The following is a 26274-nucleotide window of genomic DNA, read 5'->3' on the forward strand; positions in this document are numbered from 1 at the left end:
GAACTGCAGATGATGATGAATTCCTCTTTATTGTAGAAACAGTCCCTAAGCTGTTGTTGCTCATACTTACTGAGTTCCCTAGCTACTTCCTTACTATGTCAGTAAACTTTTTGAAAAGGAAGCTGCTGTAGATTTAAAGAAACACCTTAATTGAAGCAAAGGCAAAAAAAATTGGAATGAATTTTATGTGACTGTAAAGCCAACAATAAGTGAAAATCCAAAAACGCCTCCAATCCTAATGATCTCCCCCTCTCTCTCTCTCTCTCTGTGTGTGTGTGTGTCCTCACAGAAGGAAGGTCACGACAGGAGCTTTTTTCAATCAGTTTTTACAAGAAGTGTAGCTCATACAATGGTATAAATGTATTATTTGCGATACTTTATAAATATGAACCTCTAAAGATTTTGAGTTCGTGCACATTGTGAATCAAGAATCTAAATATTTGTATCACAATGATTTCTATAAAAGCATTTTGTTTATGGGGATAATGTGACAAATCTTTTGTGACCCTATTAATGATCAATGGTAATTAAAGAGGAACCCTGGCTCTGGACATTTTCATGACAAGTGACAGCGCTGACATCTACTAACGAGAGGACATGTTTTATCATCATAAACACGGTGATAAGACGCATCGTTAAAGCGTCACTTCAGTAATGTTGACTCATGTTTTTTAATAGATGACTTAAAACACTAAACTCTAATTTCTGTGGTTATTTTAAGTTTACAGAATATAACATGTGGTAAGACGACGAGTTTTACTTCTCATGTTATGTGTATCTATTTATCATGTATGCTACTTTGCTCTGTGGACTGTAAAATGTTTCATTGTGTTCATGAAATAAACCAGACTTTCACCGTCTGCATCTTTTACTGTTTTTCTGCTTTTGTTCACTCCAAGTTTGACAAAACCTACAGATATCCAGAGTTAACTCGCTAACAATGTGGAGCAGTCTCAGTGTATTTAGCTGCTTTTTCCCTGAACACAACCAATCGAGAGAAACGCCTGTAGGCCTCACTTTGGTCATTTTGAACGCTGAAGGAGATTTGTTCAATAGACACCTTATACTAGTGTTTCCTGCACTTAATCCATCACTACTATGTTCTATATAAATCCAGATTCCTTTTATAGTTTGCAGTGAAATTTGTTAAACCGTTGCTTAATGGGACAGAAGTACAAGTCGCTCTTTACTAACACATTTGTAGATGAGTTTAATGCTGAACAACACAGCTAGCAGTCTCACACACTCTTTAGGTTTTTCAAGTTATGTGTGTGTAATGGTTTAGTCTATCAAACCTTACCCTTTTCTCCCCAGTATCACAATAGTATGACTCCCAAAGTACGGCTCAGTAAACAACCTATGACTCTAAAGCCAGAACAGAAAGATACAGTTGGAAGATGAATGATTGCGTTTTTATGATGTGTAGTAAAACGACCCCCTCTTCTTCTTCTCTGTGTTGTTCTTGTGTGTGTGTGTGTGTGTGTGTGTGTGTGTGCCTTAGAAGTCAAATAATACATTAGCCATACTTAAAAAAACATCTGAATTTCATTTAGAACTGAGATTCTAAGTTGTAAGGAGGAATCTTATGCACAGCCAGAAACATGTTTCCCCACTTTCACAATGCTGAGGTGCCAAATCCACAACCCCCAACAAATGGTTTATTACACGTGGGTGTGAAGGGCAAGCTTTACTTACACAGCCTCACACACACTAGATTTTTAAAGTTTTTTTGGGTACAGTGGTTTAGCCACAGATGCAACATCCACTTTTGATAAAGATCACTCCACCTGTTTATTTCTTAAGAAATTAAGCATCTTTATTAAGCTCTTATTTATACATGTCTACACATTAATAGACACCGTGTGCTCTGTGACATTATAGTCTTCTACTTCTGCTTCCATCGGTTTGCATTTTAAACTCCCAACCTTTCAGTTTGTTATGAACGGCTTATATTTCTAACATTTTGTGATATAAAAGTGAACCATGCGACTTTTTTTATTTTCTGTTTGATGGAAGGACTTAAGACACGAGTTATTTAAACAATTCTAAATGACCGTGTGATGGCCATAGTACTTTATGTGGGCCAAATGTGTTAAGGATAATGTTTATCAATGTAAAATTGCAAAGAACCTTTGAATAGATTATAACATTTTGTAAACAGATACCTCAGAAGCTGTACTGGTAGATCTATGTATGTAAGGTAAAACTTTCCACAGTACTTCCACTTAAGTAACTAAACACATAAAGTCACCCTTACCAATAATCCACTGCTCCTTGAAAAAAAGTAGCACAAACAGACAACTGACTGAGCAATGATAAGTAGAGCTACCCGAGGCCGAGACTCAAGCAGAAGAAAATTAAAAGTTGTTGTTTTTGTGGCTCGAAAAATTAAAGAAAGTATGTTTAATAATTCAACAAGACCCGCACCTTCAACACATGTACATTCAAATTCTGGAACAGGCTCAACATTGCTGCTGTTCAATAGTTTTTATCCGTTTGAAAAAGTCATTTTACGGCTTTAATGTTTCCAGCTGATAAGGAGAATGAGTGCGTTTCAAATGTGCGTCCAAAGGCTTTAAACATCTGCTTTGTCTGTAACGACAGTATCAAACTACAGAGCATTGTTTTTACTAAAATTCAACATTTTCCGATGAAAATTTGGCTGCTTTTTTTGTTTCTTTACTGTAACACGCACCTCAATGCCATTTTTAGGATATTCTTGGTGATCACATTTTTTTCATATTTATGCTTTTGGCACTGAGGGTATCTAATACGCATGTTGTCACTGTGTTTGTACTACCAGCTGTGAGGGCTCTGCTTTTGCTTTGAGCAGTCTGTTTTTATTTTGTCTCGTGAGTGTGTGTGTTTTTCAAACGAGATCCTCGTCAGTTTGATTTTGTTACCACAAACTTTGTGTGAAGTTCACAACAGAGGTAAAGAGATTTAAACACCCCAGTTTAAGGAGGCAGGCAGGGGTTGGACCAGCTGCACAGGGCTGGTGAAGCAGAGAGTGTCCGGGGGGAGATGTGCAACAGAAGCAGAGGGAACATTTTACAAGATGATAAATGGCAGATTTAGATGATTAAGGATTTGTTGACAAGATTAAAAGACACGTCCGTCAGAGTTCAACAACATTACAGTTTGATTAAATAAAAAGTTTTTAGACTACACAAGGTTCATTTTCTCCTCTGATAGTAATCATATTAAACATGTCAAGAAAGAAAGAGTATAAAGAAAATAGTAAATGTGTGTCTAATTAAACTCTTCCTGTGAGCCTTACATCATCCTTTAATATGTTTGGTGTTACAAACTTGAAGAAGCACGGAAAAGATCATCAGACATTAATCTAATCAGTTTTCAGCCTTCATTCATATTGAAAAGTTGAAATCTTCCCTGCTAGACCCAAGTGCAGCGTTTAACACCGTCGGCCAGAACATTTTATTACAGCTATTATTAAATGGAGAGTCCTCTTCACACACTGAGGTTAATTATGAAGCTCCACAGGCTTCTGTGCAAAGACCAGTTCTGTTTACATTATACGTGCTTTAGAAGACATAGCATACCACAGGTCAGCTCAGCAACATTTCGACTTTGGCTTGTTTTTTCTGGTTAACGTTAATTACGTAATTTAGAATTAAAGTTGAGTGTTTTTAGCATTTAGGATGGCCGTGGCGAGTAACTCAAGTGCTGTAAACATTTCATGAAACCTCATCAAAAGTTATCTGAGTTGGAAGGGTGGCTGTTAATAAGCCATTCTTAAGGAAGGAGAACAGAGAAAAATAAGGCTGAGGTGTGCCAAATTACACAAGAAATTGACTGGAAAAAGAAATCAGCTGTAATATGTCTTATGGAGTAATGAATCCAAATTTGAAATATGCACGGAAGAGGTCCGAAGAGAGATACAACAGTGAATGTCTATAGCCGTCTTTAACACAGCGTGGATACTCTACCGTGCTTTGAGGCTGGATTTCAGCCAGTGTTGTTGGAGCTCTTATCCAAATTAATCAAATTATGAATGTAGAAAAGTTCCACCAGATTTTGATCGACCATGTAATACCACGTAGTGTCTGATTGGCAGCAACTTCATTTTTCAGTACGACAATGATCGCAAACATACTGCCAATGTAGTCAAAGTATGCCTGGATGAAACAACGCATCAGTCATGGATTGATCTCTCCAGGGTTCGAACCTCAAGATAATCGAAGCGTGTGGGATCATCTTGACAGAAAACAAAACAAAAGGCAGCCAGCATCCAAAGAAGAGTCTCGGATGTCTTTCAAGAAGCCTGCAGAACTAAGAAATTACAAGAAAGCTTACCTATTAGAGTTTAAGCTGTGTTGAAGAATGAAAGGCAGCTTTAACTGAACAAAAGGGGAGAAAAAAATCCCACATTGACAGCTATCTCTGAGTGACGTGTCCCTGGCAGGCTGACTGTAATTTTCTGAACCATGGGTACAGTGGAGAATTATTAACAGGTAGGGATCTGGTTCCAAGGAAACTAATTATTGTAGACACAAAAGTCTTAAGATAGTAAGTTACATAAACAGCTGAAGTCCCACTACTATATTCAGAGTTTATCTATGCAAGCGTGTGTGTGTGTGTGTGTGTGCAGTCGGGAGAGTTGGAGGTATCCAATTTCCTTTTTTTTTTCTTTTTTTTTTTTTTTTTTTGATTGCCTTCTTGCGAACGCCGTCTGTTTTCCACATTCTGCAACGGTAAAATACGACTTTGAGGCGGATATTTGTTTTACCAAATGGACAAAACCCGTCTCCTGTTGACAAAACTCTCCTCATGGTTTAAACTTGACTCTGAGAAAAAAAACTCTTTCCCACAGAGGGGGGTGCTTTAATAAACTTATTCGAATATGAGCTTTTTTCCACTAAGACTTATTTTATTGGGAGATGTACGAAATTATTTACCGGGTTACAAGCAATGATAATATCGGCTGTTGACTCCTCAGCATCATCATTTTCTGTCTATTGAGAAAACCCATTGTAAAAGTAATGAAGAAAAAAACTCTTCCGCTGTCTCATTCCTCCTTGACCCGCGGTGTGTGCGTGAAACAAGATCGCCTGTCACGGCAATTATGGTTTGTTTTTTCAGTCTCTTGTAAAAAGGACTCTCAAAAGGAAAAGTAGTATTCACTAAGGGATATTTATTCAATTTTTTACACATACGGGGTAGGCAGCCTGTAGGTTACAAGTGGATAGAAAGTTCTTCTTTTCATCATAAGCTATGGTGTATCTTAAAGGTTTTTTTACTGCGTCTGTATTATAGGAAAATAAAATTACTATTGAAAGAAACGGTTCTCTACAGGAAGTCATCTCACTCCTCTTTGACCCGCGGTGTGTGTGTGTGTGTGTGTGTGAAACAAGATCGCCCCTTCTCCGGATGCAATTCGTCACGCTCATTACACACTTCCGGGGGGGAGGGGGGAGGTCAAAAGGTCATGATTAGGGCCATCAATCACTTCGGATTAAATTTTGTCATAAGCTGTATGGGAGTATCTCTCTCGTCTGGACCTGGAGCCTTATTATTGGGCATACTTATCAGGGCTTCCTGGAGTTCACCTGGTGTCAGTGGTGAATCCAGTGCCATTGCTTGAGTGTCCAATAATTTTGGAAGAGTTATGTTGTCCAAAAACTGATCAATTTCTTTTTTAGATGGGTTTATTTGTGGTGAATACAACGTTTTATAGAAATCCCTGAAAATGTTGTTTATTTGTATCGGATCATATATTGTGTTCCCAGATGAATCTTGAACAGCACATATAGTTGTTTTTTCTTTATTTATTTTTAGCTGGTTTGCTAGAAATTGACCGGATTTATTACCATGTTCATAATTTTGTAAGCGTAGTCTTTGTACTAAGAATTTTGTTTTTTTATTAATTATCTCATTTAATTCTAGTTTAGTTTTGCGTATTTTGTTCAGTGTTTCCTGATCTTGGTGGGACGCGTAGGCTTCTTCTAGTGATTTGATGTTTTTTTCTAATTCCTGAATATTTTTGTTTTCTTTTTTTTTTTTTTGTGATGAGAAAGAAATTATTTTACCTCTCATCACAGCTTTCCCTGCTTCCCATAGAACAGAAGCTGATGTTTCGGGAGTGTCATTATAGTCTAAATATGAAGTCCACTCTTTTTTAAAATATTTAATAAAGTCTTCATCTTTAAGTAGCGATATATTAAATCTCCAGTTTTTTCTTGGCGTAGTATTATTCTTGTGCATTAGTGTTAAAGATACAGGACCATGATCGCTGACAGCTATAGGGTGAATCTCAGTGTCTGAAATGTCGTTCAGCAGTGAGCTGCTGACCAAAAAATAATCCAGACGAGAGTAAGAGTGATGGACATGTGAGAAAAAAGTATATTCCTTACTGGTGGGGTGAAGGGAGCGCCATGCATCGCAAAGACCAAAGTCGCTCATATACTGTTTGATTATATTTATGGACTGCCAATTACGCTGAGTTCCCGCTGTATTGAGCCTATCCATGTCTTCATTTAGTCCAAGGTTGAGGTCGCCTCCAAGAACAAGTGTGCCATCTAAGTGTTCAGAGAGTGCACTGAAAAAACCGTGAAAGAATGAGGGATCATCAACATCTGGACCATATACACTTGCAATACATAGCTTTTTATCAAGTATAGATAGTTTAATGATTAAGAATCTGCCCTCTGGATCTATAACTGTATCGAGTACTGTGAAATTAATATTTTTATGTATTAAAATTGCTGCTCCCCTTTGTCTAGAATTATAACAAGCTGAGAACACATTAGGAAACTCAGGTGTTTTAAGTTCATTCGAACCTCTAAGAGGTCTGTGGGTCTCTTGTAATAGGACAACATCCGCCTGTAGTTTTTTGAGTTGGTTAAATATTTTTAACCTCTTTACTCTGGAGCCAGCTCCATTTATATTCCATGTAATGAACCTCAGTGTACCCATAGATGTTTGTGTATAACTAGGGATGTATGCTGTGTGCGTCGCTTAGACAGGTGGAGAGAATACGTCACTTGTTCATAAATAAAGAGAAGGGGAGAGAGAAAAAATGTGTGGCGAGATGCTCCCTGAGTCTGACTATGTGTGTGCATATTTACTAATATGAGTAGGCTTGGCTTAAGTGTGTGTATCCTAAACGACTGTGTGCGCTGCGCTGTCTGACTGAAGTAAATGTGCTGCCGTTGAGCGCATGGTGCGTATGTGTTGAAATAAAGGATGTTGCTTGTGGATGAGTGTCGAAGCAGGTGATCGAGGCAGTGAAAGGAATAAAGAAAGAAACCAAGGACAGGGGTGAGCAGCATAAAACCGAGAGGGGGAAAAGAGAGGAAAAAAAAACGAGAAGAAAAAAACAAAAACAAAACGTAAACATTCCAATTAAATCACTGACGGAGAGTGACGGTGTTAATTCTGCTATGAAATCACACTTTAAGATGCGATTTGATACTGGTAAGTTAAACAGATGTTAATGCAAGTTAGTGTGAGTGGATAGGGAAAGGGTGTAGCTGATTCTTATCTGGTGTGAGGTTAATACAGCCACGGAGTGATGTTGGGGTCGCGGTGGAGCTGTCCGTCCACGTACAGCCGGTCCACAGCGATGACAGCGCGGGAGCCCTTCTGGATGAAGCCACGTCGGATTGGGAGTGTAACCTTCACCCATACATCTATGCTTGCTAACCAAGCTTACTGGCCTTACCTGATAACAAAGTACTTTACACTTTGGTCCAAATACCATAACTTCTAATCCCCAAAACGATTAAGATTGGAGCGGCTAGTTTCAAATACGGAGTCCAAAACCAAGCACTGCACTGCAAGACAGTTTTTCGATTTAAAAATAATTATCAAAATATCTCTTATATTGCTAAAATGGTTAAAGAAAAAAGGTTCTGTCCTAACCATTTTAATCAAAAACAGGAGTATGTAGTAATCAGGCAGCATGGCTGTGTTCTGGTGTCAGGAAAGACGCAGCTCGTCAAACTGTTTATATGTTTATTGTTGAAAAAACAATGGACAGAGGGAGTTGCACTGTTTTTGTCGCCTCTAATCTCTTTTCTTCAGCCTCTTCATCATACAAATCCAGTAAATGAAAATTCAGACCATTTTATAATTCCACAAAGACGATTTAAGAGCTCAGAGTCCTAGGGTACAGGGACCGTCCACGTTCAGTCCAGTGCTGAAAGAGGAGCTGCTCCACAGGAAGTGCTCACAGCAAGCTTTCAGTCATCAGCCTCACATCTCAGTTTCCTTCAAGTGACACAAACACACTTAAGTAAATCAGTGTTATCACTCAATAACTGTGCTGGATGAAAGGACAGTTAATGTGAACCACAGTTTGTATTTAAAGCTTTCATTAAACCCATCTCAGGTTTAATGGTACTCCTGTGTCTGCAGCTCTGTCCAGCTGAAATGGTAAATGGCCTGTATTCGTATAGCGCTTTACTCTACATTCAGTCATCCACCCATTCACACACTGCAAGCTACATTGTAGCCACAGCTGCCCTGGGCTACAGCCTCGCACTGACAGAGGCGAGGCTGCCGGACACTGGCGCCACCGGGCCCTCTGACCACCACCAGTAGGCAACGGGTGAAGTGTCTTGCCCAAGGACACAACGACCGAGACTGTCCAAGCCGGGGCTCGAACCAGCAACCTTCCGATTACAAGGCAAGCTCCCAACTCTTGAGCCACGACCGCCCCCACTGAACATTGTAGGAGATTACCAGAGGTCTTCCCATGTCACACGAAAACTCAAATACTGCCAAAATGATTCTGATTGGCTGAAAAGATCAGAACACCCTCATGTTAACTGAGGATCACATGATGAAGCTCATGCTGGCCTAAATTTCTCCTCTCTGCAGTTTGCTGTGACTCTTCACTTTCCCTCTGCTGCTACATGTTCACTGGAGTAAGCCTCAAAATTAAATGTGGTGTATGCCAGTGTGCAAAAAACATCCTGGATTTGCCTCATTGTGACTTCCAGTTCCTGAAAAGTAAAACCAGGCTGAAGGATGGTTGGAGCCTGATGTAAACATACCTGAACAAATGAGGCTCAGGAGCAGATTAAACCTTTGAACCGAAGCTCTTTTTCCTGAAGAGATTCAGAACAGCACTCTGCATCCACATTTCCTTCTTCTAACTCACTAAACAGAGAGTTTGATTCGATATGTCAACTTTATTTTCAACATTTTGAATCTTACCTTCCTGTTAGAGCAAAGGTCATATGTAAAGCTCTTTAAGATGAACAATGCAGTCTTGTTTTAAAAAGCAGACAAGCACTCAAAGCAGATTAAAGTTTTTATTCACTTTGACTTTATATTACAGTTGAGATGCAAATGAATAAATTTGGGTAATTAGGCAGATTGTTGTTACAATTTAGTCAGTGATTCGGACTTTTTCAGTTTGCACCTAAAGTACTGTAAGAGATCGATGCACAAATGAGTGAAGGAAGAAAACAACAACAACGACAGAGACAATATGATATGCTTCATCTGATTGGCTGTAAAGTGAAGCAGGAATAAGATGAGAAATGTCACAAACCTGTGACCAGTGTTAGCAGACCAACACGCTGGTGTCATCAGGTTCATGTTGGGAACAAAGCGGACGTGATGTTGGTAAAGCTGCCTGCCTGCACCGAGACGCCGGGCCCAGGGACACGCCCTGACTCTGTTAACGATTAAGCAATGCCCTTCTGTTAGTTAGCCACGACACAGCAGGCCCAGAGTCACAAGCTGCCACAATGATCATGATCCAGATGTGTTACCAGAAAATAAGGCAGCGCTTAAAAAAAAAATTCCCGTAAACATCCTTTAAGAGATTAACCTAAAATCAATGGAAATTATAAAAAAGAAGCAAAGTCAGAGAAAAGTGTCAACCTTTGCTTTTGGTTCACATTACAGTTCAAACACATTTCATCAGTTTCATTTACAAAACATCAGGATTTTGAGATTTTCCTTATGTCATGTGATTCAGCTGGAGTTATGGTGCCGAGGCGAGACGGTCTCAGCGTCACAGCGTTCACACAACGCAACAGCATCAATCACGAGCACCGCCGAACGCTTTTCCAGAACGCTGCCTTATATCAGCAGGGGGATTATTGCCATTCCAGGTCAAAGACAGGAGGGGCTGAGATTCCAAAATAAAAGACAGGAAGCAGATATTTCAGCACTGAATTTACAAGAGATAAAAAAATACTCGTTGACAATTTAAATAAACTTTGAGATCGTGACAAAAGGTCACATTTTTAAGAAAAGCAGTCTTCGACTGTTACTACTCGTTCTCGCCCACATCCAGCGGGGACTTCCTGTTCCCGGAGCTGCATCACCATTTCTAAAACACTATTTCCAGCTTTCTTTTTTAATATTAGCCTCGTTACCAAGACCAAGGACTGCAAGAAAACCCGGAGCAGCTTTGGGGCCTGAACTTGGTGTGATACAGTCGTCTGCAGCAGGCTCCATCCTACCAAAGCACTAACAAACACAAAGCTGCCCTCAGCTGAGAGTCATGTAAGAACGAGTTGGGATCACGCACAGAGCTTTTTCCTACAATCTTAAAACTATCCTTAGGGAATCATCTCAGCTTATACCACAAGCACATCGTGTATTAATCAGTGCAGCACGTCCCTTCTACCAGCCAGCCAGCCAGCCAGCCAGCCAGCCAGCCAGCCAGCCAGCCAGCCAGCCACACACACACACACACACACACACACACACACACACACACACACACACACACACACACACACACACACACACACACACACACACACACGATCCCTTCACAGTTATAATGGCTGATTTTCCAATTGTTACCCAGTTAGAAATGAATTCCTCACACGATCAACTTAAAATCACTGACCTAAGCTAACAACAGAACAATGGCACTGGAGTCATCACGACAAATCCAAATGTAGAGAAAAGCAGACGGGCGTCTGGAAGGATGATATGGCAGCTCGACGTTTACGAGGACAGAAGCAGCCACGGTGAAAGACGACAGGTCAACATCGATGAGCTCGATCGTGTCCAAGATCAAACAAGCCATGGCTGAGACGGGATGAGGAGCACGGTGGCACTAACATTAAGCTGTTTCTTACAGTAAATACCTGAGTTAGACATGTTTAGACAGTGGTATGAACAACAACGGTGGAGCAGGCCCGCCTCATCCCTGACTCACGTCTGCTTTCCAGCCCTGGTTTAGGAATCTGACGCCACACTGTAAACATAAATGAATCCAGTTAAGCCCTGTGAATGATAAGATGATCAGGAAGTGTCAGCATGAGCAGTGGAGCTTTAGGTAGTTTACAGACAGACTGCATAGAAGTCACCACAATCCTGACCCTGTGAATCCAGGAACAACAAAATCCCTCCGTCTGCACAGCTGCCCGGAAACATCAGGACTGAGGTGGTGGGTGGATCTGTGGTCTGCAGCTCGCTCTTGAAAGCGAGACACCGCAGAGCCAGCGTTATCAGAGGTACGGTCGACACCTTCCCATCCTTTTACACTACGTGCCGTCACAGTTTCACTGGCCGTGGCATCAGATACTCAAACCACTGATCGCTGAGGTCAGGTGACCCTGTGTGAGCATCAGTGAGCTGCAGACGCGGCGTGTGAGGTCCTAATGCCTTCATGGGTTGGTTAGTGCATGTCGTGCTGAACACAGCTGCCCAGTCGCCTCCACTGCACACACACAGTCAGGTGAGATGATGCTTCGTCGTTTCAGCAGGAGGCGGGGTTTGTTTGAGCGAGCTCTACGCTGCATCACACAGGATCTGCTCCAGCACCGTCAGCAGGCGCTTCAGGCCGTAGATGTAGCCGTGATCCTGGCTCTCACTCGGGAAAACATGAGCAAAGTCGATCATCCTGACCTCCACGTCTCCTGCGCCGCTCTCCGTTTCGTCGCCTCCTCGGTCCTCCGCCTCCTCCCCGCTCCTCCTGCCGTCCTCTCTGTCCACATCCTTCTCTTGCAGTTGGGATTTGTTTCCGTTCCCATTAGGTGGTCGTTGCAGCTCACGCGACTGTTTCCATGCAGAGTTGTCCTCCTCACCCGGTGCTGAGACGCCGTCTCCAGACACGGCGCTCACAGCACCACCGTCTCCCCTGTGACCGTCCTCACCTTTCCTGCGATTGGAATAAACAGCGTCCAGGCTGTAGTCCCAGTGCTCTGCCACCTGGATGTTGTTGTTGTTGTACTCGGCCACTTCCTCTCCTTGCCCCAGCTTTCCCTGTCGGACTTTCCGCTCTGTGCCGCCTTCACCTGATGACAAAGACGTGGGTGTTTTTAACATCACAGTGGGGCTGATGGATGGACTGCTGAGGAGGGACGACAGGGAGGATGAAGAGACAGAGGAGGGCAGGCCCTCGTAGACAAACAGAAGGGAGCTGGCATAGAAAGTCAGCTGGTGCTGGGACTCGAACCAGCGAAGGATCCGCTGCACTCTGCGGATGCTCGCCGCCACGGCGTCCTTCCTCAGGCTAACTCCATTATGGAAGAATTTAGACAAGCCTGGTGGACAGGAGAAGACGTTCAAAAACAATAACACCAATAATAATAACAATAACACACAATAACTCAAGCGCAGCCTGTGTCTCCACTATGTGTGCCACTGTAACACATTACTGTAATCACGCTGCACACTGATATGTACACCATGCTAACACAGGCCCGATCAGAAGTTTCACATCAGCTGAAAAATGGTACAAAATCCTATTTTGCATGTTTGAATCTTAACAAGGTTCCAGGAAGAAATGAGAGAGACACAAACGAGGTTTAACAATATCAGGCTGGAGCCCCTTTGTTCCTTCAGACCTGCCTTTGACTGGCACAGACTCACACAGCGTCCACATCCCAGCACTGAGATCGGGTGAATGTGGAGGAGCATTCAATGTCATGTTCAACAAACTACAGCATGATATGGGCTTCAGGACATGCTGCGTGGAGGAGTAAAGGCCCTGTTTAAATTTCATCAAACATACAGTCTCACACACATACATACCATCTTTAAGAGTGTCCTTAACCAATCCTCTTCCATAATGCTGATCATAGGAGTCGAAAGTGTCCGTGCACACCTTGTACACCTGAGAATACAAGAAAATCTCACATTAAAACAAACGTCTGCATTAGTTTTGGTTTGAAACACAGTGTCACTGTTCTCAGAGTCACTTATTCAGCAGCTGGCAGCAAACCAGAATGTTCCTGGATTTCCTGCTGAGACGGCACAACAACATCTGTGAGCTGTGACGAGGCCTGATCGGTCAGGACTTTGTGATGGATTTCAAACTGATTGAAGACAGTGGGCCAATGAGAGAACGGGACCTGAAGGCTGCCTCCACCTAGTGGCCCAGAACTACACAAATGTGTGTGCGTGCGTGTAACTCTGCAGCAGTGGTTCGAGCTCAGACGCTTCTGTTAATGTGCTGAATGCAGAGTTACATACCGACACAGCTTCAGAGCCGCGACTCAAACACTGAGCAGCTCTTTCAGACTGACATTTCTGTCCACAAACCCATGCAATGCATGCTGGGAGCCTTTTACGTCTGCAATCCCATGATCATGAACTATAAGGGGATTCACTACAATCTAAAAATCAAGACAGCCATGACAAAGATTCCACAAATTAAAAACAACCCTCAAAATGCATTTAGAGCCAAGCTAACTGAATCAGCTGTCAGAGATTTATTTTAGCATAATAAGACATGCTGTCTTCTGTTTCCGTCATCAGGAAGAGAGTGATCAGCAAACAGCAGCATCCTCTCTACGTAAACAACTGAAGTAGACAGGAACGCCCTCAGATCAGTGCGCTAACCTCTGATGGTAGCAGATCGTGATGATGCAGACCCACACCGCTCCTGTCAGTAGCATACAGCGCCACTGTAATGCTGATGAATGTTTACAGCATTTAGAATCAGTCTATAGAGAGCACTCTAACTTTAGCATTACTAAGGTATTAGAAAAAGCTTAATTTATCATTTATACAGCATTACTCCTCCATAGTATGGCTTTCATAAACACTCATATGATTATGACTGTGACGATTACCAGCAGTGATAACTGTACACAAGGGGTGCAACGATACTCGTATGGATATTGAACCGTTCGATACAGTGCTTTCGGTTCGGTACGCATATGTATCGAACAATACAAAAGTTTTAATTTATTTTATCAACTTTCCTTCTGACGATGCTGTCTGTGTGGAGCGCTCAGTGGATCTGCGCTCGACAGTGCAGCCTAGGCGGAGTAGTCGAACGCAGATTCACTGAGCGCAGGACAAGCTAGCAGACAGAAGCTAAGCTCGTTGCAACATGGCAAACTGAACCTCCCCCACCCTCATTCAGATCTGACGTTTGGAATTATTTTGGTTTTCATGTGATGTATGACCCTGAAGGTAAGCGAGTCATGGACTAAATTAAAACAGTATGTTGGATGTGCCACGCAATGCTCAATTACATGGGTGGGAGCTAGTGTGTTAGCGCAGTTAGCTCGTTAGCGTGTTGGCCGTCCAGGCCCACGCACGGGGCGATCCGCGGTAGCTCGTTAACGGAGATTTGCCGTGTTGTGGCGTTAACGTCATTTCAGATTAACGCTGACAGCACTAGTGGGAACACAACGAATATGACTGCACATTTACTCCGACAGCATCCTAGTGCAAAGACAAGTGGAAGCAGACAACAAGCACGCATGCTACAAACTTTACCCGAGTCATTTAGACAGCCATTAGCACAGGATTCTCCTTATGGGGACCTGATATGTTTAATATGCTGCTGAGAATATAGCCCAGAAGAAGCGGATAGTATAGCTTTTATTTTGAAAGAGACATTTCTCTGTAATAAACTCTCTTTTCCAAAGATGAGGGATTCCTCGATCAGATAGATTTATTTTTTTATTACTTTGTTTCAGCAACATTAAATTTAAAAACTGTACTTTTGAGTTAAAATATATATTTATAATTTTAATAAATGACAAATTAAAAAGGCACGAACATTTTTTTGTATCGAAAAAATATCAAACCGTGAATTTTGTGTATCGTTGCAGCCCTACTGTACACGGTGTAACTAGTGTGATGTTATTGTAAAATGTTTCCCAGATTAGCATTTTTAAACCTTTTTGCTTTTACAATAGAACTTTATTTTTACTGAATAATCAGTGTTTGGTTTAAAGCTGCACTAAGGTGTTTGTCACCAGCAGAGGGCAGTACAACAACCTACACACAGACATGACGTTTGGTGATGAAGTCCAACGTTCAGTCCTGTGAACACGCTGTTGTTATTGCTCTAACCGAAGTTTAACGTTTGGGAGAATGAGCTGTGGTGAATTATTTATTGCCTTTCCTCGTTAGCCGTGTTCCCCATTTCAACCTGAATATTAGTGGGCGGGGCCAACATGGGTTCAAGCAACATCTGTATCCCTACTCCAGACCTTCCCCATTCATATTACACCAGAGCCATTAGGAATTAGATTTCTGTAATTCCAGAATGAATCTCCAGTTCGGGCATAAATAATGTTATCTAAAGTTTACACTTTTATTACTTACAGTTTAAGCCTAAAGAGTGGTGCTGACAGATTTCTTTCATTTACTTACCAAAATAAACCGAGACATATTCTTTTTCTTATATTAAAAAATATCTATTATGTGTGGAGCTTCTCACTGGTCCGGCCCACCTAAGATCAAACTGGGCTGTATGATGGAAACTGCTCTTGCAGTGTTCAGTAATATTAGAAAAGAACTATATAAATGGCAGTGCATGTGATACTCATACACTCACATGGACACTGCAAACATGTTTGTTTAACTGACCTCAGTAAAACATGCGTAGCCTCATACTTTAGACCAACACAAACAGGTTTCTTTGGCTCCCTGGGACATGTTTGCTGTGCAGTGTCCCATTGTTCTGTACAGAAGCCTTCTCTGCAGACACCACATGATAAACACTGAGCACTCAGCTAAAGTCCACATGCAGACATCACATTTTATGAGCCGTTTACAAAGGGTGTGGAGCTATAAAGCTGCTGCTCCGTCAGCCCATCGGTCGATGCTAAACACTCTTCACATCATCTAGAAACTTATTACTCATTTCTGCAAAACACATTCATGACGTCTCAGCACTGAATCACACGTATCCTTCCCCTCTTTCATACCGCAACCTCTCTCACCCTGTAAACCGACCGGCCGTCTGTATCCACTGTGAGCGAGACATAACTGAAGCCATAGCGGCTCAAATGTCGCCCTGGTTACCGAGATCTGCATTGGGTGATGAGGACCAGACCTTCAACAGATCCGAGGAACGACATCTGAGATCTCCACCATGAAGGACGCAGTCCTAGAAACAGCAAAGATACTGCACAGGACCCTAAAGCTCCCAGGCCTCTGGCAGAGGATCACGCACAGGGATTTCATTTTTTTACATCTCTGTATGTGTGTGCGTCTCATTTTTGCTACATTTGATCTTAAACAGACAGAAGCAAAGGGGAGAAAATGTATCTAATGTGACAGAGCTGGTGTTACAGGGTTAAAGGGTGCTAAATAGAAAGTTTGGGGAAAAGCCCCAAAATCCAACCTTCGTGTCACCATTAGTTCAGTCTACATGAGCCTCTGTACTTTATGCTCACCTCAGATTAGCCCCAGACACAGAACAAGTGGGCTCTTCACTAGAAACTTGTTTGGCGGCCTTTGCACTTCATGGCTCTCTGGCCTTTGACCCAGACACATCACACCAATAAGAGGAGAAGTGAAAACAAGTTTGCAAAGATCATCAACACATTCACACCACAGCAAAGAAGCTGGAGGTGTGGAAACACTGAATGCAGTCCTGGAGTCAGAGCTCAGCGGTGTGGCACATTCAGATGAATGCTTTTAAACATCTGTTCAAAGACAAACAAAGGACAGTATCAGAGTGAGCATGAAGCCCAACGCTGGCTGTATCACTATCACACTCTAGCCCTAACCAGCACTCCTACTGCGGATGATGACGATGACAAGTTGTAATGGAAACTGATCGACCTGATAAAGGTTTCGCTATGTGACTCTCTTTCAAACAGATAAGCTGTCTCTGTCGTTCCTCTTATCTGTTGGTTTGGTGTGGACAGTGGGTGTGACTGTGTGTGCATGCACATGGAAGCGCCACGCACTGTTCAGCTGATTTATTACAGGGTTAAAGATTAACCCATTTCCAGGTCCACTCCACGGCATTTCTCAGGACAAACGTTACTCGTTTTCCTGATTGTAGTGATTTGTGACCCTGTGCAGCAAAGATATTTCCTCCTGCAGACATCAGCTTTACTAATACTGTGAAAATAAAGATGCGAGTCTGTGTTGGAACCAACACCAGCCTTTCTACATGCACGTTCTTTGTTTGCATGCAAGCAGCCGTCTTAGCAGATGTAACTAGCAAAGGTGTCTAAACGTGCTGGTAAAAAGATGCAACTTTTACAGCCGAGTCAATGCACAGTTGCATTTTACATACTAAGCACCTTCAGCTTCTCTGACACGAAAGACACTGAAACATGTGCGAGTCATAAGATCAGTCAACACATTAGACCCACAGCCTGCAGAACAAGCCCATCGTCCTCCCTCCACCGGCGTGCTGACAGCGGCGTTGGTCGTTTTCCAACTGCACTGTCATGAATGTCAGCATTTAACATGCTGACTGAGGTCTGATGGCAGCCATGTTGCTCTTGGGTTTTTGGAGCAGTGCACTGATGTTGGGGTGAACTTGCCGGGGCCTCCACTCCGACTGGCAGCTGTTTCCTCTCATTACCAAACGTTCTCTCTCGGTGTTTCCAGAGTGATGGGCAGCAACAGCTGCTTCTCTAAGATCACTGCTGATGTTTCTCCTCCACAAACTGCTTTCAGAGAGGTGCTCACACAGTTACCAGTGATATTCGACTGCACCTTCTACTCACCTTCTTAACTCCTACAGAAACACTCGGGGGGATATTTGGCTCGTCACACAAAGACTCTGCATTTGGACTTTTCACACCGACTGATCTGCAGGCCTGTGCGTGCTTTTACTGTCACAGCACCATGACTCAAACTCACCCTCAAGCCAAGCACCAGGAACCCGATCTCCTCCATCAGCGGGTATTTTCTGATCTGCTGTTCCCGTTTCTCCTGTGAGGCGTACGGATCATAGCTCCGCTGGCCCAGCTTCACATCCATGATACAGGGTTTGATGAAGTGACGAGTCACATCCTCCAGCTTCAGGTACAGGTCTGTCAGTCACAACAGAAGCTGTTAGTTTGTCTCGTTTTGTCTGATTGTTGGTGAAATGCTGAACGTTCACGGAGCTTGTTGGCATATCAGCGTGAGTTTTATTTTAAAAAATCTACCTTATGTAAGAATACAATGATATGAAGACACACCCGCAGTGCAACACCTACACCAACAATCACATCTGGATGCACCAGGATGAACACGAATCACGTGCTGAAGCTTTCACAGCTCTCATCGAGGCTCTAACATACAGTGGTTTTCTCTTTGACTCTGCGGACAGCTACAGATCCTTACTGAGAGACTGACCGTTTCCTGTTACAGTAAAATGTCAGTGTCTGTACTGGTATTTGGAGCTGGAGGTCCCAGCGTACACTGGGTCCGAAGCTCTCAGGTTTCTGTTTGCTGATCTGAGACATCTTTGCTTACACGCAGGTAAACAGTGTGTGCAGAGAGGAGACAGTTAAACTCACTATTAGCTTTTTTTGTCTTTTGTCCGTAGCGGCTAATGCTAGCTGTTGTCTGTGTGATGCCACAGTACGGCCTTACCGTTGGGCCTGTCAGGAGAGGACCAGGTGCCGTAGTATCTGGGCAGATAAGTCTGGAGCTCGAGAAGACAGGGATCGCAGCAGTCCTCTGCATAAACCTAGGACAGAATGCCATACGATGGTTTATCTCTATGTGAATAAGTACCTGCCAAAGCTTTTACAGTAACTAAAATCATCTCTCAGGACGGCATGAAGAAAAGGAAGATGGTGCAGCAAAGAACTGAACAATCTTCTTTGGTATTAGTGCCTCCCACGACGAAAATAATATTCAGGCTCTTTATAGTAAGTGCAAAGAGGTCAGTGTACTGGAAGCGAAGGGTGGCTACATCTGTTGATACTGGGACTGTTTAAAAAACAGAGAGCAAGCATGTGTTTGATGACACTGCCTCCTGAGCTCAGTAAAGTTTTGGAAACTGGGAGCGATGCTGGTCAGTGTGGGCCTGCTGCTGGGATCCCGTCAAACGACAGCCACACGTTAGCCTCAGACTCCGTCCTGACACAGCTCTAAAGAAAACAGTGAAGCAGCTCACTGTGGCTGCCTGTACTGATAATTCTTCATCCATCCAACACCGGCTCAACTGACCACGAGCTACATCTGACCCGGTGACCCCGGGGGAACTTTAAGCAGCTGGTTAAACAGCTCCACCCGAGATCCAACAGCCTGGGTAGAACATATTTCAGCTTTATTGTGAGACAGCATCGTGCAGCTTCTGAAGGTCACAAGGTTGAGTTCAAGTGTGAAGTCATAAAGGCTACGTTCACACTGCAGGTGAAAGCGCATCAAATCCAACTTCTTTGACCCTCTGCGACTCATATCCATCATGGTGACAGTGTGAACGGCACAAATCCGATATTTTCAAATCCGATCTGGGTCACTTTCGTATGTGGTCCTGAATCAGACACATATCTGATGTTTTAGAAAGCGACTGCTGCTTGATGGTCACGTCGCATTAAATCCGTCTTTTACGTCACTGACGCAAGACGGACGCCAACTATCAGCGCCGGAGAAGACATCGCGAACCTTCCTGGCCCTCCAGTGAAACTGTTGGGAACAACGTGAACATTTTATTTGTTCTGTATAATCTGCAGATTCTGACAGAAATCTGCAGCTATCCTTTGAAGCACCGCTCCTCTGAAACAGCAACAAGGATCATTATTAAATTATCTACATTATTATGTAAATAACAAAATAACTTAAAGCAAAAACTGGGAAACGTGAAGTCCGAAGTCTTTATATTAAGGCCGTCAGTCAAACAATACTGTTGCTCTGGGTCTAAACAGAGCGCGCTGTGTGTGACGTCTTCTTTTGCGCATGCGGCCGCTTTGAGCGTTCACACTAGAGCGCGTTTGCTGTCGCATTTTATTTGTAGTGTGAACGAGCAGACAAAAACATCGGATTTGATCAAAAAATCGGAATTGAGCATCAAGACTTGCAGAGTGAACGTAGCCTAAGTTACACTTGAAATATAGGAGGGAAAAAACCAAGCAAACAAAAAACTGCCCAGGCTACTCTGGTGCTCGTCTGTGACTCACGCTGTAAACCTGCGTCCTCTGTGACAGCAGAGGTGCAAAACAAGGCTGTTAATGCCCTTCATGTACTTACTCAGCAGCATTTATAAGTCTGTTAACTTTATCACCAGAAACATGTTTACTGCTAATCTCCTTAAAATATCCCAGTTTTATTTTGAAAGCATAGCACACAAAGTTTAAAAATAATATTTTGAGACATAAATGTTGTTTTTATTTTTTGGGCCATTTTCAAAGAGACCATGTGACCCGGTACAGTGTGTGTGTGTGTGTGTGTGTGTGTGTGTACCATGCTGTAAAACTGCATCTCTCGTGGACCTCTGGGTGGAGGCTGAAGCTGTTTGAGGACTGTTCCATCTGGATGCTGCAAAATACCTGCAAGAAACACAAAAGACGGCACTGAAAGTGGAAACTTACAAAAATAATCTGTGTGAAAGGCCGATGGCTCCAGGTGCTGCACAGTAAGACGACGGTTTAAAGACACCTTAACAGTTTAACCATAAACAATTCATTCAGCACTGAGCTTTATGATAAAGTTCTTAAATCAAAGGTTTGACAGAAACGCACAGAGAGGAAAAATAAAGTACAACACTTAATGATTCACCACATTTACACACATGACAAATACGAGCTCTCTGACACGTCACAAACACAGTCTCTTACAGTTTGCTGGTATTTTATTGGTGGGAATGTGTTGTGTTTGGACAATGACGGGCTGTTTCCTGCACAGAGGAAAATAACCACCATCAAGAAAATGTGCACAGACCTGCTATTTCACACAGGCCAAGAAAACGTATTCAGAATGCAAACATCCAGTCAAACGTGTCCTTTTAACCCTCCGGCTCACTACAATTAAGTCGGCTTGTGAGAATAGGGCAGGGCATTCAGGGAATTCAGAGCCAGTGGGTGTGTGTCACGTGGTACAGTCTATGCAAACCTCACTTAAACCAAACATATTTCCGGTCATGACGAAGAATCTTATGGAGACTGTTTCGTGTTGTTCGTGTTCACAGCAGCTCAGACCTGAAACCTGGACAGTGGCAGAGGAATCGTTTGCAAAAACACCTTCAACAGCACAGAAGCAGCAGAGGCCTGAAGACACAGTGGGAGGAGATTATACAAGCTCAACTTGTTCTACAACTGTCAAAAGCCGCAGCAGTCCTTTTCTACGCCCGTTAGCTGGAGCTTAAGTGCTCTTTGTTAATATTCATTCTGTTCTTGAGGTTGGTAACTTGCCCAAAGATACTTGACATGCAGACTGGCGGGGCCAGGGATCGAACCACCGACCTGATCAGCAGCTGACCTGCTCGACCTCCGAACACGCCGATGTTACTCTGCTGCCTCACTGATAGTGCACAACAATATTCAGATTAAAGAGGTTCACACACACACACACACACACACACACACACACACACACACACACACACACACACACACACACACACACACACACACACACACACACACACACACACACACTGTTTGTTTGTTTATTTGTTTAAAACAAATATCCGAGTCAGCCAGCCTGATCAGCATAATCACTGCGTAAACATCTTCATTTATTCCCCATATTAACAAGTTACTGACTGGCAGTAAATCATCCATGTGAGCCGACACACCTGAACGTGAGCAGCCAAACAACAACATCTGATTCGGAGCTAACATTATGTCAGGCTTGAGTCCTGAGAATCACACTCTTCCTCTGACAAACAGCTTGAATACACTCGTATCGTATGAGAGTTCCAGTGATGTTAGAGCCACTGTCAGCTAACAGCTGCAAAAACAGCAGTGCTCAGTATCGCTGTCGCTGGACACTTTCACTGACTCCAGAGTTTTACAGCCTCCTTCAGGGCAGACAGACGTGGACACATATTGACAGCTGAGGTAAACAGCAGACTGACAGCATACACTCACTGCCAATCTGCAATGTACTGATATCTAGTGATGGGATTTTGCCCCTTGTACCTAAATAATAATCCAATAAACAGATAAACGTCTGATTTACAGGAAATAAATAAATAAAGTACTCTCAGTACTCATCCAGAGCAGGAGGTTCTCAAGCACAATGTTTCAGGCTGCAAGAAGCCAATCTCAAATATTTGGTGATTGTGAAACCACACAGCAGCAGATATGGAGTGATGAATGAGGAACACAGAGAGAAGCTGAACTGACAAGAGACGTGCAGCTGCATGAAAAACGTCTTTCTTAAAGCAAAATCTCAAAGTGATGGAGCTGTGAAGACGCGACTACGTCAGGTGGACAGAGCGCGGCTGTACGATGCCTGTGGCCTACGTGATCAAAGACCGCTGCACAACCATTGCTGTGAAACAGGCTGTGGGACACCTTTACAATTACTCTGTTGGATATATTTGTAATAATACTATCAACAGTCATATTGATTCGTGTGAAGCTGGCAACTAATCAAAATCCATCCATTTCTGTCTGACTGTAACTGTGTCATATAAAAGTGTCTCCAGTATTACAGGTACACATCTTTCATACCCTGATAACACTGGTAAAGTAATCCCATGTGTTGGCAACACTAAGACAAGTCCAGGTATCTCAGAGTCGAGCTCAAGCTGAAGTGTTCAGCAGTAGTTGCACCACACCTAAAAACAACAAAACTGCTCAGGCTACACTTGTGTCTACAGCTGACTCACGCTGTGTCACTACTGTTGCACTATGACCCTGCTGGGAACTTGATTCATACTTCAAATTAGGAAATATGTCATTGGTGACAGTAAGTCACTGGGAAAGGAGGATACTGACACTTATAAATGCTTCTGCCTGCAACCATCATCAAAGTGTTCTCCAGTCATTGTATCACACATAGGGATGGGTATCGAAAACCGGTTCTTGTTGAGAACCGGTTCCCACTGTTTCAATTCCTTGGAAGTGTTTGCCATTTTTGCAAACGATTCCCTTATCGATTCCAGTCGCCCCGAATGACGTCATCACGTTGCGGAGCGTCATTTACCTGGCAGGAAACACGGCGCGTAAGCGGCTCAAACGCTCAAAAGTTTGGTTAGACTTTACGAGAACGGATGACAACAGGGCAACTTGCAATACTTGCAAAGTGGATGTTTCATTTAAGGGAGGAAACACTACGAATATGCAAAAGCGTTTGCTCACAAAACACGTGATGACCTTAAATGAATGTCGTGTTTTTAATTCTGGACTCGTGAATCTCAACCCAGCAGCAGCGGTAACGTTTGCACGTCCTCTCCCGTTAATGCGGCAGGTAAATAATCAGCTAACAGTGCATATTATGTTAGCGCGATCTGCCTTATTACAAAACCATTACTGTGCATTTAGTGACCATGATGAGAGACAGAGTCTGGCTCAGATGCTGGCAGCTCTCGCTGCAGTCTGCCGGCAGCGTCTCCTTTCAGGCCAGGATAGACGAATGTCACCGAGCAGTGACTCAGTTTGTGGTCAAAGGCTTGCACCCATTTGCCACAGCAGATGCCCCCGATTTTCGGTAAGTGAATGTGTTTAATTGTAGGCAGGGACATTTCTGGATATTCTTGTGTAATTGCTACAGAATAATTTATGTTATACTTTGTTATTGCTACAGAAGAATATTTATTTTATTATTTTACATTTACATTTTTTTTTCCTGGGGACCCTGTGACGCCCCATTGAAGAGCCGCAGGCTGGATCATTAAGATCTCACTGTTGGGTTTGTAAGGCCATGTTACTCCTAAATTTCTATCTTGTTCAAAGAGAAGATATAAAACAAAGTTCTGAGCTAATCGACCTTAGTGTCCTCCTTTTTTAAAAAGAATCGATAAAGAATCGAATCGTTAAACAGAATCGAAAATGGAATCGGAATCGTGAAAATCTTATCGATACCCATCCCTAATCACACATACAGAAAATATGTTTTCCTGAAATGTTGTGCTATAATTTTGAGTGTATAACGCTCACCCCTACACTGCAGCAAACGGGACGATGGACAACTTTCTGAATTTTGGCATTTCAACGAACTCTCCAAATGATACTGTAGAGCGCGACGTTTGCAAAGCACAGAGAGAACTGCAAAGAGAAACTGACACATGTGTTCCTATCATGGAAACACTGAAAAAAGGTCCAGTGTGTAAGTTCGCTGTTTGCACACATGGACATTAGACACACGTCTGCTAAACAGTTGATGTCTCTTCTTTGGTGAGCGCGGATTCTATGAGGACAAACAAAGGAGTGAGTGTCTGCATGTAAAGGTGCGTTAACACCTGTCAGGATTAAGTCAGATCTCCGTTTGAATAACCAGCTAACATGAAGTCACACGAAGGCGAGCACAGAGGTGGTTCTGTGGCAGGACCTGTAAGTGCAGGGTGATCAGAGTCGTGTCCGCAGCTGACTTACCCACTTTATCCACTCCATACTTGTGACCCGCCACCTGATGTGACAGCGGGACGCAGCCGTTCAGGTGAGCCTGGCTCTGGAGCCCTGAGGGTGGCTGGCCGGGCTTTTCTTTAGGGGGTGCGCCTCCGGGGAGCCGAGAGGTCACCCCACCCGCGGAGGAGCTGTGGGCCAGCTCCAGCCTGCCGAGCGCGACAGAGGACTCCATCATCATCTGAGGCTGAGTTCTTGACATGTGTTTAAAACCGTGGATGTGCAGTGCTGGGCAAGAAAGTCACAAGCCAAACGTGTCATTCACATGCTGTCATTACGTAAAGCTCAGGCTACAGCCACGCGCAAATTCAACAAACTGTTCCCGGGCACGGTGCCGTCCAGGCGGGGACAGCACAGCGGCTGCGGCCGCTGCTTCGACCCCTGACACGAACCACGCTGACGGGCAGCGTCAGTGAGCGTACCCCCGCTGTGAGCGCCGGGGAACACGGGCTCTAAAGGCAGAGCTGATTTACTGACTCTCACATCTCGGACAGCAGCATAAATACATCCTGGCCACATCCCACTTCCTACCAGTGTTAGCGCACGCAGAGCCAAGGGCGACTTCCGCTCGCACACTCCAAAATAAAGCCGACCAACGTGGATAGATCATTCGGGATACACGGCACTGGCAAAGGACTAAACGTTATTTTACAAATGACAAGTTGGCTGTAGTTTTGTTCCAGTTGTACTCCTCTGTTTAACCCCAGAAGCCATTTATAAGCGTAAACAAAACTTCTTAGGGCTTTTATTATGGCGGTCAAGTCACACAACTTCCGGTCTCACGTTCTCCGAGTTCCGCCAGCTCCACTTCCTTGCTTCAGAGAAGTAAATACTGATGTCGGAGTAAACGGAGGTGCACGACACAGAGACCCTGTTCCACGCAGCAGCGAGTCGGACACGCGGCGTGATCAGAGACACACAGACATGACACGATAACTGTCCTCAGCCCGGCCTTGTTATCGATCCAGCCCATTAGGCTGCTAACAGTCCGTCCTCGCGGACACACCGCTGCTGTTCAAAGCCTTCAGCACGAGGGCCCTGCAGCTGCAAACAGGTCCGCGCGCTGTACCGCAGTCCTAAAGCACTGATATGAAACGAGGTCGGCAGAGCCTTCCTCGGCCACAGATATCCAGGTCAGTGTAGGCGGCAGCCTCTACGTAACGAGCAGCTCAAAGCCTCCCACACGTTTGCGACACTTGCCAGTACTGTCGCAAAACCATCAATTTTCATCCACGAACGACAGCACGTGCCTTCATTTGCATTTTCCATGAAATACATTTTACTCTTACGTGACTACATATAAAAAGCGTGTCAGTGTTTCGGTTACAATCAGATATTACTGCGAGTCTAAAAATAAACTGTATTTGTATAACCCCAAAATAGTTAGAACGTGGTTTGAAGAAGACAGTACAAAAGATCAAAATCACAATAAAAAAATAGACTCACATAAAACCTGAACAAATCTGAAGTGAACATAATGGGACAGAGAAAACGAACTGTATAAAATAATATGCCTTTAGCTTAAATAAGTCAGTAATGACATGAGATACACTTTATTTGGGCACAGCAAACATATAACAAGTAGTTTGAACATGTGATGATCAGTGAGCAGCAG

At 43.4% G+C, this 26274-nt stretch overlaps 1 protein-coding gene across 1 annotated transcript; it reads right to left on the reverse strand.

Annotated features, from left to right (window-relative positions):
• Positions 1-9267: 9267 nt before the first annotated feature.
• ipmkb (inositol polyphosphate multikinase b) lies at positions 9268-25845 on the reverse strand. Its single transcript, XM_080872431.1, has 6 exons — positions 24630-25845; positions 20551-20636; positions 18736-18832; positions 18016-18188; positions 12976-13057; positions 9268-12485 (listed from the first exon to the last, which is right to left on the reverse strand). Exons 1-6 carry the CDS (start codon positions 24859-24861, stop codon positions 11731-11733), a joined length of 1425 nt encoding a protein of 474 aa, XP_080728557.1. The 5' UTR covers positions 24862-25845; the 3' UTR covers positions 9268-11730.
• Positions 25846-26274: the final 429 nt, after the last annotated feature.

This window comes from Rhamphochromis sp. 'chilingali', assembly GCF_963969265.1.
Source record: "Rhamphochromis sp. 'chilingali' genome assembly, chromosome: 22".
Lineage (NCBI taxonomy): Eukaryota > Metazoa > Chordata > Actinopteri > Cichliformes > Cichlidae > Rhamphochromis > Rhamphochromis sp. 'chilingali'.

What these genes read in the sequence shown, in the direction of transcription:
- ipmkb (XM_080872431.1), bottom strand. Translation starts at nt 24,861, where the DNA reads ATGTCAAGAACTCAGCCTCAGATGATGATGGAGTCCTCTGTCGCGCTC. An exon ending in GTATGGAGTGGATAAAGTGG is followed by an intron (nt 20,637 to 24,629) that starts GTAAGTCAGCTG and finishes TGTTTCTTGCAG; the next exon opens with GTATTTTGCAGCATCCAGAT. An exon ending in CTCTCCTGACAGGCCCAACG is followed by an intron (nt 18,189 to 18,735) that starts GTAAGGCCGTAC and finishes TGTGACTGACAG; the next exon opens with ACCTGTACCTGAAGCTGGAG.